We start from the raw sequence: 16,201 nt of genomic DNA, 5'->3' as shown, positions 1-16,201 counted from the left end.
GCAATGTGTTGCTTAGGATTTCCTTTGCCATCGAACTGCAAGAACTTGGGAGGCTGATACCCATTTGGCATTCTCATGTTGTCGATGCGTTTTGTGTAAGGTTTTGAATATGTGAGAGAACTTGTAGAAGAACCTCCATATTGTGCTCGGATGGTATTTGTTATCATGTCTTGTAATTGTTGGACTGACAACGAAGCAACCGAAGTAGATTGTTCTCGTCGGGGAGTGTTTTCAATTTCTCTCCCTTCGTCATCTTTCGTAGATGTGAATTTATGACCATGGCTTGATTCACCAAGATCTTGCACTTCGAGCTTGTTCATCAAAGTTGCAATTTGGAGGTCCTTATCTTCAAGTGCTTTTGTGAGAAGGACAACTTTTTGTTCCATTTCAGCCATCTTTTCTTCCATGGTAGAGGTGTTAGTCATCATGACTGACACAACTTCCCAAGATGATGGAGAAGAAAGTGAATTGATGTGAGTCGGTGAAATCTCATTTTTTTGGGTTCCCTTCGGTGGGAGAGAAATCATGCGACCAACTTCTTGTGAAGGAAGAAGGGGATTTGCCCCCATACTTGAGGTGTTCCAAGGTGGAGATGTCCTTGTTGATGACCTTGTTTCTTGTGAGAGGGTCTAAGGAGATGATTGTCTGGACCTTGGCTTCCTTGATTGTTTGAAGTTGATTGTTTGTTTTAGGTTGGCTACAATTGATTGCACCAATGCAGTTGTTGGTGGTAGCCATACCAAGTTTAGTTGAAGCAGCTATTGTTGAAGCTTGAATGTTCTTGCTAGAGGCCATTGAAGTTGGTAGCAAGATGATGAAGATTTATTTCTTTGAAAGAGAATGAGATGAGAGGCAGAGATGTCCCACTGGGCGTGCCAGAATTTGTAAGCGACTAAATTTCTCGGTTCGAAATAAATCAAACAAGTAAAATAGTTTCACAAATGCGAATTTGTATTGATGATTGTGTGGTACAATTCTCTGGAATTACAAAAGAGTGATCCTCTGATTCGATCTCCTTAAAAGACTTGTTGATTGGATTTGTAGTAATGTGATTTTGATTTGAACACCCAATGTACTTCAATTTGGCTGAAGAATGGATCGAAGATCTTTGGAACAGAATTACAATGAATTTCTGGCTATGAGCTTGTTGGAAATCCTTTGTTCTTCACGTTCTTCGTGTTCTTCGTGTGTTCTTCGTCTTCGAAGGTTTGTTGTGGAAGTTCTCCGGGGCTTTAGGGGCTTGAATCCGTGGAGCTTCACTGATTTGTGGTTGTTTGAGGTTTTTGGAGGCTTTTGAGCTTGATTCCAGTGAACTTTGAGATCTAGGCAGATAGTTTGGATGATTCTGCTTCGAATGTTCTTCGATTTTGGGGCTGAAGTTCTTGAAGTTCTTGAAGGCTTTGAGCCTTGATCTTCGCAGAGCTTTTTCACTTCTGAATCCCCTGGTCCTCTCAAATGTCTCAGGAAGGCTTCTATTTATAGGAGTTTTGGGGTGGGTGAGCGACACGTGGCGGAGCTTGATTGGTGACACATGTCACAGCTTGATTGGTCCGCTTAAGTCATCGCTTACACGTGCGAGGTTGCTTGAGTCATCGCTTACACGTGCGAGGCTGCTTGAGTCATCGCTTACACGTGCGCTGATGCGTGATTGGCTCTTGCATGACACTTGGCAAATTTCTGTTGGCTTCTGAATAGTGATAGCAAAACCTAGCAGCAATACATGGTGTTCTGTAATTGGCTGTATTTTGTGGACTTGATAATGTGATGTGTCAGCTTGTGATAGGTCGGGAATTTTCCCTCTCTACACTCACAACTCATATTTTTAACCCTAGGGGATTGCAGTCTAGAAAGTAGAAACTTCATTATTCAAATTGAAAGCTTGATACCTCACGGGGATGAAATTTCCTGGAAAATGTTGTTCCCACATATATAGCTTTGCTTCAACAACAAAAAAAGTGAGGAAAATGAACATAAATACTTCTTCTTTTTTCTATTGAAAAGTAGGATTTGAAAAATGGATCAATTTTAGTCCCAAAAAATAAATTTTGAAAAAGAGAACAAAGGAAACATTCATTATACATGTTAACGTGTCAATTATCATGTTCATTATTATTTTTGTGAAGTGCTTTGAATTGATGTCTTTTACGTATGACCATTTTAAGAAATATTATATATATATATATATATATATTTTTTTTTTATGTTTTTGTCTTCATTTTAGATTCCATGCTAGCGTAGGGAAAAACTTCCAATCTTTTCAACTTTTAACATGTCTAATAATTATAGCAATTTTCTCTTTCAGAGTTAATTTTTTTTGTCCTCAACCAAGTGATATTTAATAAATTACATTAAAAAAAACATAATCAATGACAATAATGATATTGGCTTGTAATGGGTCAGGATGGGGCATAACTATCCCTTCATTAATGAGGTGAGTGAGGCCCATGGCATTCCTTACACTTTCCAGAGTCTAAAAACTCTCGATATGCCCCCACTGAAATTTATATATATTTCACAGATCACACTGTCTTAAAAAACCCATGTATAAATTATGTTAAGAATCAATCAATTCAGTCCCATACGACCATACCTAACCCCAGTTTTCTCCCATAAATGGAAAAGGATCTGCGGGATAAATTGGGCCATTTCTCATTATGTTCTGATAAGTGCTATACCTGCCGCTGCATCATTTTGCTTTGACTTTTACCCAAAAAGAAGAACATATTCCTCATCAGTCAGTCAGAGTCACTTTAAAGTTTAAAGTGTAGGGCATGCAAATAAATTGGCTTTGTCAAATACAAAGCTCTATAATAGATCCTCAAGGATTCATGTAAAAAAGGGTAAAAAAATTTAATATTTTTTTCTCTCAATACATATAAATAATAGTTTTAAACAAATTAAAAAGCCTGCCATTTTATGGAAACACACCCATAACGAACAAACAATAGCCATTACAGAGAGACAGGTTAAGCAGAAAAGACCCTGATTTTCATAATCTCATTGAAATAAAGACTGTGCCACTGCCACATAAGAGTTTTTTGGCAATGAGTTACAGTAAACGACACATTAATGAAGCATCATTGGAGGTATAATAATGATTGATCTGTGAACTACTTTTTGTTGGTCCTCGTGGTAGTGGCTTGATTAAGGGGTCTCTTTTTCAGGTATATACTCTCTTTTCGAGCATCTAACCTAATACTATCATTTTAATATTTTTTTAATTGCAGACTGAGTCTTCGATTCATTTTTTTATAGTAATTTCCCCCAACTCAAATATTGCCAATCATTTTAGCTCACTTTTTTTATATTTTGGTGCATTGGATGCTTCCAAACCCCAGCTAATATTGAGCCTTTGAGCTATTCATGACCACCTTTAGAGCATCTATCGTCAGAATTATCATCTCATCCTATTTTATCATTTCAAAAAGTCACTTTATCAATTATACAATATCATTTTATAATATCTCCAGCATTCTAACTTTTATTTTTCTATTCTACTCATTAAAATAATATATATTCACAATAAAATATTTTTATTCTTTTTTTCTTTTTTCTCAATTTTCTCCCCCACACGCGTCCCTTCCAGAATTCTCCATTACGTTACTTTTCACCTTCTTCCAGCCTCCTCCTCCATCATCCATATCAACCCAACTCCTCCGCACAACTCCTCCATCATCCATATCAACCCAGATCGGCAAAAAAAAAAAAAAAAAAAAAAACCATTAATACCCACACCGATCACAACGCCACAGCCACCACAACGCCATAGCCACCATAGCTCCACCGATCTTGCCACCCACCGATCTCCGCCATGCCACAGCCACCACAATGTCGATCACATATACCAGCAAACCCAAAAAAAAAAACAAAAAACCATTAACACCCATGTCGATCACAATGCCACAGCCACCACAGCTCCACCGATCTTCGTCACGCCACAGCCACCACAACGCCGATCACATATACCAGCAAACCCAAAAAAAAAAAAAAAAAAAAAAAAAACCATTAACACCCACGCCAATCACAACGCCACAGCCACCATAGCTCCACTGATCTCCACCATGCCAATCTCGCCACCCACCGATCTCCACCACGAAGTCTTGGGTATGAAGAGAGAGAAAAGAAGAGAAATAATGAGAGAGGAGAGAGAAATTTCAGGGTTAAAAAAATGAGGAGAGAGAGTATTAATATTATTATTTAAGTTTAGAATTGTGCTACAGTACAATTCTAAAGGTAGAATTGTATTGTAGCACAATTCTAAATTTTTTTACAATACTTCCCTTTTACAATCCCAGATGCTGAGGCTTTTTGGGCTTAAAATGCCAAACTCACCTTACATTTGGCATATACAATGCCCAATGCTGATGCTCTTAGAGATAATAATATTTTAGAACCCAAGCCAATTTATTTGAGCATTGGCATCAAATCCGGAAAAACTTTAAGCTTTCTCCACAATTTAGCAGACCAAAACCCAATTTCATACACCCATTAGACTTTTAGGTACTTGGAAAATTTTGTAAAAGCTAGTAGTCTAATACAAACCAAGCGAACCACTATAGTTAAATACCCAATATTTTTGAAAAAAAAAAAAAAATTTCTCATTTCCAACTATCACATAAGCATCCTCGCTCACCACCAACTTTGTAAAGTCATTGGTAAATTTTATAATGGCCTAAATGTAAAAACACCTGGGAGTTTCGGTTAGTTGTGAAAACACATCGTAGTTGCAATTCTTCATTGTAATTCTTTGAGGTTTTCATATTTGTTAAATTGACCTCTATTACTAACTTTTGTTAGCTCTTGTGGAAAGAAAAATCATGTGACTATTATGTGAGTAGTGACACGAATAAATCAGTTAGTCTTCTTAATATGATCACATGATGGTCCCGTGATTTTTCCAAAAGTTAGTTCAAGAAGTTAATTTGGTGGATATGAAAACTTCATGGAGTTATAATGAAGAATTAAAACATCAGGAGGTGTTTTTGCAACTAACTCAAACCCTAAGGGGTGTCTTTACATTTTAGCCTTCTATGAGTTCTATCAAAGCTAGTATCGAAGCAAGCACTATAACTCAAAATCCTGCAATTTCAACAATTTTTTATTCTCGTCTCCAACAGTCACACAATCATCCTCATTATCAAGAAGTTAAATATATAAAATCGCAACCAGCACATATGATGGCTCAAACTCCAACTCCCCTTTTAGATACCAAAATCATTCAAACCCCAAGATAATCCACATATCATGTACCACCACAATGGCTATGGCAAATCAGACATTGGTTGCAACAATGGAGGTTGTGTCAAAGATAAAGAACGTTGAATCAAAGACACCAACAATGTGCACCCCGTGAGACTCGTCACCCATGGTTCTTGTAATGAAGTTGCGGCCACGATGGAGTCCATACTGCCAAAAACTCTTCAGTCTTCGTCCATGGTCACTCCAAATTAAGAAATTGGCATTCCTAAAGGTGTGAGACGATAGAGAGCTTAAGAAGAAACATATATATATATATATATATATATATATATATATATTTATTTATATTAATAGACAAAATTCAGAGAAAGTTCAATTAGAATTTGAATTAGAATCCAGTTTTGAGTCATTGTCTAAATTTATGTGGGAACCATATCATAATTATCCACTTAAGTTTGTGCTATGTGTCCAATTAATATTTTTAATTTTTGTGTCAAGTAAGCTAATTAATGCAAAATACTAAGAATCTAATGTGGCATTTGATACGGGGGAATTCACATTACTCTTCGCATCTAGATTACTGGGAATGTGATGCCTTGCAATCTGGTTGTTTATAAATGTAACTATTTCTATGTTTAGTTTAATTGAAAATCTAATAAGATTACTAAGAATGTGAAATTATAATGTTTGGTTTATTCCTAGGAATCTTAACTGAATTATTTATTTTTCTCATTCTATCCTTAGATTTGTAAATCCAATATAAGTCTTTTTTTTTTTTTAATCTTCCTCTAAATAAATAATGAAAAACAAATATAAACTATATATTTTGACAAATTTATTAAAACTGTAGTCTAACATTTCAAAATGATAAGTACAATACAAAAATAACTATTTAAATTCTCAAATGCTTTATTCTTAATAATAATTTTTAAAAGAGCTTAATCCATAGCAAAACAACCTGACAACGTTTAGGTCTATAAGACCATAAAGTAGCAATAAAAATAAAAGTAGTTCATCAATAATGAAACAAATGCGATCTATTACATATATAATGTATTCACCCTTGCATCTATGAGCACTTGAATAACATAGTCATACCTAAACAAAACAAAACGAAGATCTGAGATACGAATAGATACATTAACAAATTTTCATGAAAATAGATTCATTAATAATTTGTTGAGTAACACACACATAACAATAAAAGTGAATACCTGGCAATAATAGAGGGTCCCCTTCAAACTTTTTTTTTTTTTTTTTCACACGTGAAACCTAAATAGAACTTTATTAATGAATATATCAACAGAGTTGTCTATTTTGTTTATGTTGTTTTAATGGGAAGAGATAATGTTGTTTTGGTGGGAAGAGATAAAAACAAAAGAAAATATATTGATGATTTGTTTTATATTTTATCTCAATTGCTTAAATGATAAAGAAAAAGGGTTAAAATTGTCAATTTATAAAAAATACAATTTTCTTTAAACTTGAAAATTTGGATACCCACATATTTTAAAGGGAATCCACAATCCTACTAAAAGGGGGTTAAAGGGGAAATCTAGATTCTCCTAGCATCTGATTCCCTAGTGTGATTTGCAACAAAACATGGGAATTTTTAAATATTCTTGAGGATCCTAAAACATTATCCCATATCATACGTCACATAATATTAATGAACTATAATTTTTTTTAAACTATTCACATATTCTCAATAAAAATCACCATACAATAAAGATTACCACACATTCTATCGTATTAAAAATTAGAAAAAAAGTTATCATAAGTAGTATTAAATTTGGTTTTTCAAAAAAAAAAAAGTAGTATTAAATTTGGATGAGAATTTTAATATATGACTAATTACATTTACTTTTAAAAAAAATGATTTAACTAATTATTTATATTTTTATGATAAAAATTGTATTTAATTTTAAATATATCCACACGTATACATGTGTTACATGCTTTTTAAAAAAATAATAATTTCACTAATTATTTATATTTTTATAATAAAAATTGTGTTTAATTTTAAATGCATTCATGTGTTTGCATGGGTTACATGCTAATTGAAAATAAAAGGTGGGAAGGCGCATACTTAAAAAAATAAAAGAACAATAATATTTAAATAGAATAAAAGAAAATAAAAGGCTTTATTTATACATGATGAATATGAAAAGTTGGCTAACTAATTTATTTATTTTAATGTGAGTTTTTAACCACAATTTAATAAAATTATGTGCAAGACTGGTGCAAATGATCTCAACAACTTAAAATTATTCTACATTCATTGCGGGGATTATGATTCTTTTTTTTTTCTTTGGCTCTTTTTTTTTTTTTTGGAGGGAATCTTTGGCTCTTAATTAAGAAGAAATTCTACAATTGCAAAAGACAAAATAAGAATAAGATCAATCATATATATATGAATATTACCCTCACTCACAGACAGTTCAAGTGAATGAATCGCAACCTGTAAATGACAGTGAACACTACCACTTCCTTTTCGCTTTTATTCCACCTTTTAGGACCAAGCCTCTTCGATCATAATTGAAACTTAAAAAATCAAATATGCCCCATGAGTCCATCACCACTTTCAGTACCACAAATTGTAGTGATAGAGACAAATTACCCACCGACCACCGTATATAAACTTGTAAGGCACTTTGGTTCGGATTTTTTCGCCTACATATTTATTATACCATAAAATTGTTAATACGTAAAAAAATCATAGCGGAATATCTAGGTACTAGCTAGATTATATACTTATTAAAGACTGAAGTGAAAGGTGGAAGAAGGAAAAAAAAAAAAAATTCATCCTCGAGTCTTAGCAACGTTCAACAGATCAAGTGATCAAGATATTGTTTAAATCTAAAGAATGAAAAATAAAAGATGAGATGAAGTTTTGCTAACAATGCTAATTAAGTATTACTGTATACTTTTTTTATTATTATTCTCTGGTATTAAAAAAGAATCCATTTCAACAAAGATTTATGCAAATATCGCAAATCTATATATCATACATTTATAATAAACTGTTATATTAAGCCAATTCTCATCACTTGAAAATTGAAGTTGTCACTTATCAATTGTTTTTTTTTTTTTTCTTGGAAAAGCCCTTTATATATATATATATATATATGTATATATATATATATATATATATCCACTTTATTTAAGTTTGCAGAAAAAGTAATAAATTTAAATTTCAATTTGTAACCGAATTGTAAACAACCTTTCACTCTCTCCTACCTACCCAAACTACTATTTAAAAAATTGAAGCAAAAACATCCACAACCTATCAATTTTTCTCAAACATAAATTTACATCCTCTCTATCCCAGGTTTTTTTTTTTTTTTTTTTTTTTTTTTTTGGCTTATAAAAAAGGGTAGCTCTGTACCAATTACTCAAGCTTGTAGATAATTACCATTCCCTTTATCCTTAATGAAGAAGGGGAGGAGCAAATATATTTATCAATCTTTTCTCCCTCTCTTTCCCAAATTCTTTACACTCTCACTGTCAAACAACAATATTTACCACTAATAAACAGTTAGAATACCAAAAAAAAAAAAAGGGAAAGAAGGAAATTAGTCCTTTCTATAATTTTTATGCATGATGAAAATATTTTTTAATCAAAGGGAATATTTATTTATTTCTTCAGCAAAAAAATTTATGTATAGCTCAAAATTACTAGAATTTGGAATATGCTACACATAGAGGGTAAAACTTAGGAATAATTTTGTAGGTCAATGCAATAAAAAAAATGCATGAATTTAATTAAAAAACCTAAGATACAACAATTAAAGAACTGTACTCAAGGTTTGTCTTCCACTTAACTCTATTATACATAAAAGGATACTTGTGGTCGGGATATTGAAAGGTCAATCTGTGGCTATCACTTGATTTGTACATTGATTCACTTTTTTCGGTATAATGATGAATTGGTGTTTGTCAATCTCTAGATAATACGTGTCTGCAGTAAAAAAATCTAATAGCATGAGAAATCATGTCATCATGTTAATGGTCGTAAGCTGATATCCTAATTCCAAATATGCAGTTGTTAAATTATTGATTGTCTCAAAAGTTTAAATTATTGAGATATGATAAATTTAATCATTTAACCAATACTTCTAAAAAATAGTAGGTAGTGAAATACTTATACACACAACTCTTGTGTTGATAAATTACACCAAGAAATAGAGTAACAAATGATCAACTAGTATTGATATGTATGAAAGTAGGTACAATTTTCTGTATGATTTATTATAAGAAAAAAATACAATGAATTGTTCTAATTCAAGCTTCAATACACTCTATAATCCAAGTAGTATGAAGCTTCATCTTGAATCGGTTATTGATATCTTCCAACTAGATGTACATGTGTAGATGAAAGTGTTGGATTCAATGTTGAGGATCATTGGCTTGATCTCTGCTACAATTTATGACTCAAGGGCTATGAGCTTGAGCTAAAATCGTTTCATGCTATCTTCAAACTCAAAGTGTATATGGAATTAATCCATTCTTATTTAACTTGACTTGACTTAATAGTGAAGATCACTAAAAATTATAACATGGAGTTGGCCTAAGCAGAGGCTCAATAAGAACTAACTAGATGAAGAATTACCATAAGTCATTATTTAAGAATTTGTAGTGAATATCAATAAATATTACTCAAATGAAAATGTGAAAATTAAATAACACATAAATTGATGTACTTGTCAGCCAATTTTGAATATAATAAATGGAAAATAAATAAATCGGATAAAAAGAATTTTTTTCCATTTCAAAAAACTAATTGTTTATGTAAGAAATACAAACTTTTTTGTAAAAAAATTTTACAAGCTACTAATGTGGTGAATAATTATTAATATATAAAAAATAGTATTAATGATAGACGTAAATGAAAATTAATAAAAAATTGGTCGTATCAACAATCAATAAAAATGTTATAAAATAGTATATAGCAGTAGCATTACTCGAAAAAAAATGCAATCAATTAAGTATCAGGAAAAAAAAAATCAATGAGTACTGTTAATGATTAGATTAAAGTGAAGGATAGTTGCAAAAAAATCTATATTCGACCTAACCCAAAGAAAAAAAAAAATCTATATTCGATAGTATTACAATCTTTTTTGGGCCATTCTAATGATTTTACTGGTACATCCATCATGGAGGAGGTCACGATTCTCACGAACAAGTCACGCGCGGGGACCTGCAGAACACACGCGTGGGCCATTTCAACCGGCAACCTGGTATCACAGGAGCCCACAAACTCAGCTAGATTTTTCGAGAAGTTAAATAAAACTAACCGTATGCCTATATGGAATTATTATTTATTAGTATAAAAGAAAAAAAAAATCATATATGGAAAGACCGGATCGAGATCCCATGCAATGTGGGATAGTTTTGAAGGATTTAGATTGAAAGTTGTTTTGATAATTTTGAATTGAATTAAAAAAAATTTGAAAGAGTAAAAAAGTTAAAAACGTTGTAAGAGACTATTAAAGGTAATTTAGTGATAGGAAATCCTTATGGCTAATTTCTTTGTGAATTTAAAGTTGTGGGACAAAATATTAGCAAGTACCATTATTGCATGGATAGTTTCACATACGACCACATTTAAGAGTTCTATTAGTATCAATAAGCCTAGAGACTTACCAAAATCAATAGCAAATTTCACATATGTATGAGGTGACAAGTTGTTGATAGTAAATAATAAAAAAGTCTTATTAAATGTTGACCTGAAATCAATTGTTATTAGACCATTTTAAGAAAGTTTAAATATTACTTTTATGAAAAATATAAAAATTTTCAAAAAGGTTAGTTACTTTTTTTTTTCTTGTAAAAAGTTTTTAAAAATAGTTAAACTAATACACTTAAGACATTCATTAACTTTTCCTATAACAAAAAAGTATCAGTGGTGAGCTCAAGGCCAACTCAAGGCCTAGGCCCCTACTTGTACAATTTTTTTGGAAGGGTTTTAAGGCCCCCAATTGCATAAGGAAAAAGTCCCCAAAATTGTATAAAAATCTCTTTAAAATTGTAAAATGAAGATTTTTTTTTTTTTTTTTTGAAAAAAAAGGGTGAATTTTGCATTTTCCCCACCTTCAAGAAGACCCCAAAATATTGAGCCAATAGAAATTTAACTCAATTAAAATTAAAATTTATTTCCCCTAATAATATTATTATTAATATGTCGAATAATCATTGACAAAATTTTCCTAACAACTTCTGAAAATGATGTAAATAAAATCTAATACAAAAACTTAAATAGCAATTTTACATCTCAAAAAATAAGAACAATTTTAATTAAAAAAAGTATATAAAATAGAAAGTGAAACAAATAGTATTTAATTGATATTTAGTATTGTAAAAACCCATTAATAAATATTAATCTACCAACTCAATATCTGTGAAATTTAGGTGTTGTTTGGGTATTGTGTTTTCTGCGGTATGTTTCTTGCGTTTTTTTTTTTTTTTTTTTTTTTTTGGACTCGTGTCTGGCACTGTTCATAGTCCATGAACAGTGATTTTAGGTTTATGAACAGTACCAAACATGTGAATAGTAATTTTTTAATTATTTTTAATTTTCTACAAAATAAACAATATCCAAACAAAGTCTTAATATAAAAAATAAAATTTAAAAAAAAAAAAGTAAAAATTGTTGGGCATATATCATCGTAGATTTGTATTGCACGCAATGTCAATCCCCAAAAACCAGGGTGAAGTAGGCGATCACTCCTTGGTCCACGTGTATTGAATGATATGGCATCTTAGCTGCTAGCACCTACTAGAGGTCCCCCTATGTGTAACGTAATCATTATCTCTGGAAACTTTTTTTTGTCCAAGCACTGTCACTGCGTGATACTACAGTGGCATAAAGGAAAATATAATATTTTCATTGCCCTCTTTTGTCAAAAGGTATGGAAACTTCGTAATTTTCTCCCCGGGTATTAAGCTCTCAGATCACTGACATGATTCCTACGCCTCGCTCATGCACTGGTTAGCCAATCTGTGTCTCAAAGCATTCAAAAAATAAAGTGCTAACATCTTAGCACAACTATGCATTGTGAATCTACTTTTTTTCACCACCCCATGCGTAGTTTAATGGTTGGAAGTTTTTGTAACTCATTACGCATATGTGTCTCAAAATAGTGAATTTAAGTTGAGAAAAGTGCCACTAATGCTTAGATAGTCTCACGCCATGCATGATTGGATTTAAATAAGCGCGGAAATGACTAAAGGCGTGAACTTTTTTTTTTTGTTAATTATAAAAAAAAAAAAAATGGATTTACCTTTTTCACTATCCATTTAGTTAAAAATTGATGTGAAGGGTCAAGGGGCCTTCTGGGTTCTTGACTTTTTGACTGTAGATACAACCGTTACTTTGTGTGACACTCCGTTGTCCCTACTATGAATTATGGATTTACTAAAATACCCTTTTCACTGTTAAACCTTGGTTAATTTGATAATTTTGTCTTGGGGGTAATAAATGTTTTGGATGGTGTAACAACTAACAACTGAGGCTTGCATATTAATTAACCTAGCTGTCCATATCTGTGATGAAATGTGACCAATGTGGATGTACATTGATTGAGCCGTTTGGACCACTTTGGAGTTTAGAATGAGATATCCTTATTCATGACTTATTTACTTGTTCATAGAGTAGAGTATAAACTATAAATAGTAGCAAAATTGATAAGCCAAATAAAGTACAGAAAAATATGCAATTGTATCCTCTCCAATTATTGTGGTCATTGGCTTTGAGAGGTTAGGTGATGAGTGCACATTCATCAAGTAACTATGGAAATTCTCTACTATTTAATGAAATTGTGAGAATCATCAAATCGAAGTACATAGGATTTGAGTCATTTGACTGCAGAATTGACTAGATGAGGATGCAAGAGAATTTATGAGGACCGGATAATAATCTTTTTGATAGAAAAAAAAAAGGGAATAAGTAAAACTAATCACAAAGTAATTTTACCAAATATAAGATAGAAATTCTATTCTAATTTAATCTAAGTTTATATGTGTAAAGCTCTTTTTTGAAAATTTGAACCCTAACATTTGCCTCCTATACCCAACAAACACTTATACTTGTAAAAAAACCATCACACCAAAAGTATACAGTAATTCTAATATGAATTTCTAGTACTAACATGGTACCCGCATAAATTGGTGTTAATCATAATAAATAAATTAATTAATTAAGGCTTAGAGGACAAATAAATGAGAGATTAAGCAAGGTACCAAAATATATTTTTTTTTTGGGAAAAAAAGTACTAAAATGTTACTCCCATATAAAGTATAAACAACCAAGATCCAATTAAGGTTCTTTAGGTGATACAATACAAAAATAATTAAAACTCCAATGACAAAACCCAATTGGCCCCCACTTAGTCACCAAACAAGGGCAGAACAGTAATTCAACATCGCCCAAATACATCTTTTTTAAACAGTCTTTCCACTTTCCAACCTCCCTCCAGCTCTCTCTCAAAAACCACTCCTTAAACCTCATTTCTCTCTCTCTCTCTCTCTCTCTCTCTCTCTCTTTTCTTTGTTCTAAATTCTAATCAACCATGGCCAACTTCTTTAACACCCACTTCTCAGTCTTTCTATGTACCTTTATGATCTTTTTCTCTCTACCTATCTCTCTCTCTTACACCTCCTCCATCCATGACCTTCTTCGCTCCAAAGGCTTACCACCTGGTCTACTTCCTAAGGAGGTTAAGTCCTACACACTCTTAGACAATGGTACACTAGAAGTGTTTCTAGATGGGCCATGTCTCACCAAGTTTGAGAATAGGGTCTACTTTGACAGTGTTGTGAGGGCAAATCTTAGCTATGGAAGTCTCATAGGTGTTGTTGGTTTGTCCCAAGAAGAGCTTTTTCTATGGCTACCTGTGAAAGATATCATTGTTGATGATCCAAATTCAGGGCTTATACTGTTTGACATAGGGGTTGCTCACAAGCAACTCTCTTTGTCACTTTTTGAAGATCCACCTAGTTGTAAACCACAAGGTAAGTGCTTTCTGGGTCTTGGATCAAATTTGCTTAATTAACTTTCTTTAATTATAATAATACTTTGTTGTTTTTTAATTGAATATTGTCTGTTTGGTTGGGTCATGGGTGTGTCTTTTTCTGGCTTTTGTTTTTGCTTTGGAGTTTGTAACAACTGTAGCAGTTTGATTTGATGTGGGTTTCTGTTATTTATTTGTGTACGAAACTGCTTTTTGGATTTTAATGCCTGTGTTATCTGATAATTCCAGTTACATGTTATTCATGGTTTTGTTTCAGAAACTGATCGCCTTATTTATATTTATTATTATATCCCTTGTTTTATTATTTCCTCTCGTTTTCTGTATTATAATTATAAACACCCAGAAAATATTAAAAGAAAAAAACAAGTGGATGAAATTTCCCAACCTCACAAAAGGAAAAACAAATAGAAAAACAAATTGAAGGAAATTTCCTATTAAAATACAAGTTAAACACTTTTTTTTATCCAGCAAAGAAAACCAGTGCAAATGGCAGAAGTTATATATATATACATCAATTCTTGATTAGAAATATAAATTGAAGAGTGTTTGATTAATTGCTGAATCTTTTTTTTTTTTTTTTTTTTAATTTTAAAATTTAATCTACATGGGTTTTATGATCTTTGATGCTAATAAGTGATAACTATTATGTGGCTGTGCAGGTGGTTTGGAGAATCATGTGAGGAGGGAGAAAGGTTTTGAGGCTTTGAGATAGAGAGATTTCAACTGTCTCAAAGTCTGTCGTTTTCAATTTTATGTAATAATTAATAGTCTTCTAATTATAGTTATATGTGTAGGTGGGTTTAGATTAGAGGCTGAGCAGTAGTTTGTAAAGATGTGAAGTCCTGGAATCAAGGGTCCCAATCAAATTAGAAGCGAGTTCTAAATTCTAATCTTCAAACTTTTGTTTATTCCTTTTTGTTTAATTCTTTATAAAGATAAAGATTTAGATGACTATCAAAGTAAAGAATCTAATCTTGTTAACTCGATCATTATCTCTTGGGTTTTCAAGCTCCTTAAAAAACGACGAAATATTAATGTTGAAACTGTCAACAATATCTAAAATCAATTTTCATTACTGAAAACAAATATTTCATTTTTTATTTTGAAAGGTTTTTCATTTTTTATTTTTTAAATTTACAAATTAACATGGAGAATTGAAGTTAAGAATATTATTTATATTCCCTAAACTGGGGCCTTTCTAAATAAATAAATTATTGTGAATTTATGAAATATACACATGGTTGAATTTATTTGGACCAAAAAATGGTCCAAATAAATTCAACCATGTGTTTTTATTACCTCTAAACTTTTTCTCTTTTGCTGACCTAAGATGGAAATTTTATTATAATTTAATCTAAGTGTTATGTATATGAAATTTCTTCTTAGAAACTTGAACACTAGCCTTTACCTTCTACACCCACGAACACTTATACTTGATTATCTTCTTATCCAAACACATAATCAAAGAAACTCCACATTGTTTTTAATTTATCATTTTCTTATTGTTTTATGCTTCTATTTTTACTTTTCTATTTTATTCTGAAAGTTGTTTGAATCTTTATAGCCTTATACAGTCTTATAAAACTAGGTATATGTAGATGTTCAAATCAATAAAATAAAATAAAAGCCTCTCTTCACGGGCGAGCTTTGTGCCATATTGTACAGCAAATTACAAAACCACTTTCTTTCACAAACTTATGGTCAGATTATATTCTTGAATTTTTTCAAAAATATTCCTTGGTAATATCATCTTTTCATTTACGTCCCTAGGGACCCTTTTTTATATATATATAATAATTAGGCGGGAAATGTGGGCCAGTCACGGGTGGGGTCACAGTGTATTGTTGTTGTTATGTGTGGTCACACGCACCTTGCTAGAGGGGGTGGACCCTATATGCCTTTCACTTTGTCCCTTTTCTTTAGCTCTTTTATTGTGCCGTGAAACTGTCACAGACTTTTCCCACTGAAAA

The 16,201-nt window shown here is 31.8% G+C and overlaps 1 protein-coding gene across 1 annotated transcript; it reads left to right on the top strand.

The window, feature by feature from the left end:
• The first annotated feature begins 13,661 nt into the window (after positions 1-13,661).
• LOC126694783 (uncharacterized) lies at positions 13,662-15,115 on the top strand. Its single transcript, XM_050391277.1, has 2 exons — positions 13,662-14,211; positions 14,891-15,115. The coding sequence occupies exons 1-2, from the start codon at positions 13,770-13,772 to the stop codon at positions 14,941-14,943; spliced, it is 495 nt and encodes a 164-aa protein (XP_050247234.1). The 5' UTR covers positions 13,662-13,769; the 3' UTR covers positions 14,944-15,115.
• The last annotated feature ends 1,086 nt before the right edge of the window (positions 15,116-16,201 follow it).

This window comes from Quercus robur, chromosome 8, assembly GCF_932294415.1.
Source record: "Quercus robur chromosome 8, dhQueRobu3.1, whole genome shotgun sequence".
In the NCBI taxonomy this organism is placed as follows: Eukaryota; Viridiplantae; Streptophyta; class Magnoliopsida; order Fagales; family Fagaceae; genus Quercus; species Quercus robur.
Note: the sequence above shows the minus strand (reverse complement) of the source record. Positions and strands in the feature narration are given on the sequence as shown.

Excerpts from the sequence above, each read along its gene's own strand:
- LOC126694783 (XM_050391277.1), top strand. The coding sequence starts at position 13,770 with ATGGCCAACTTCTTTAACACCCACTTCTCAGTCTTTCTATGTACCTTT. Across the intron at positions 14,212-14,890 it reads ACCTAGTTGTAAACCACAAG|GTGGTTTGGAGAATCATGTG; the intron begins GTAAGTGCTTTC and ends GTGGCTGTGCAG.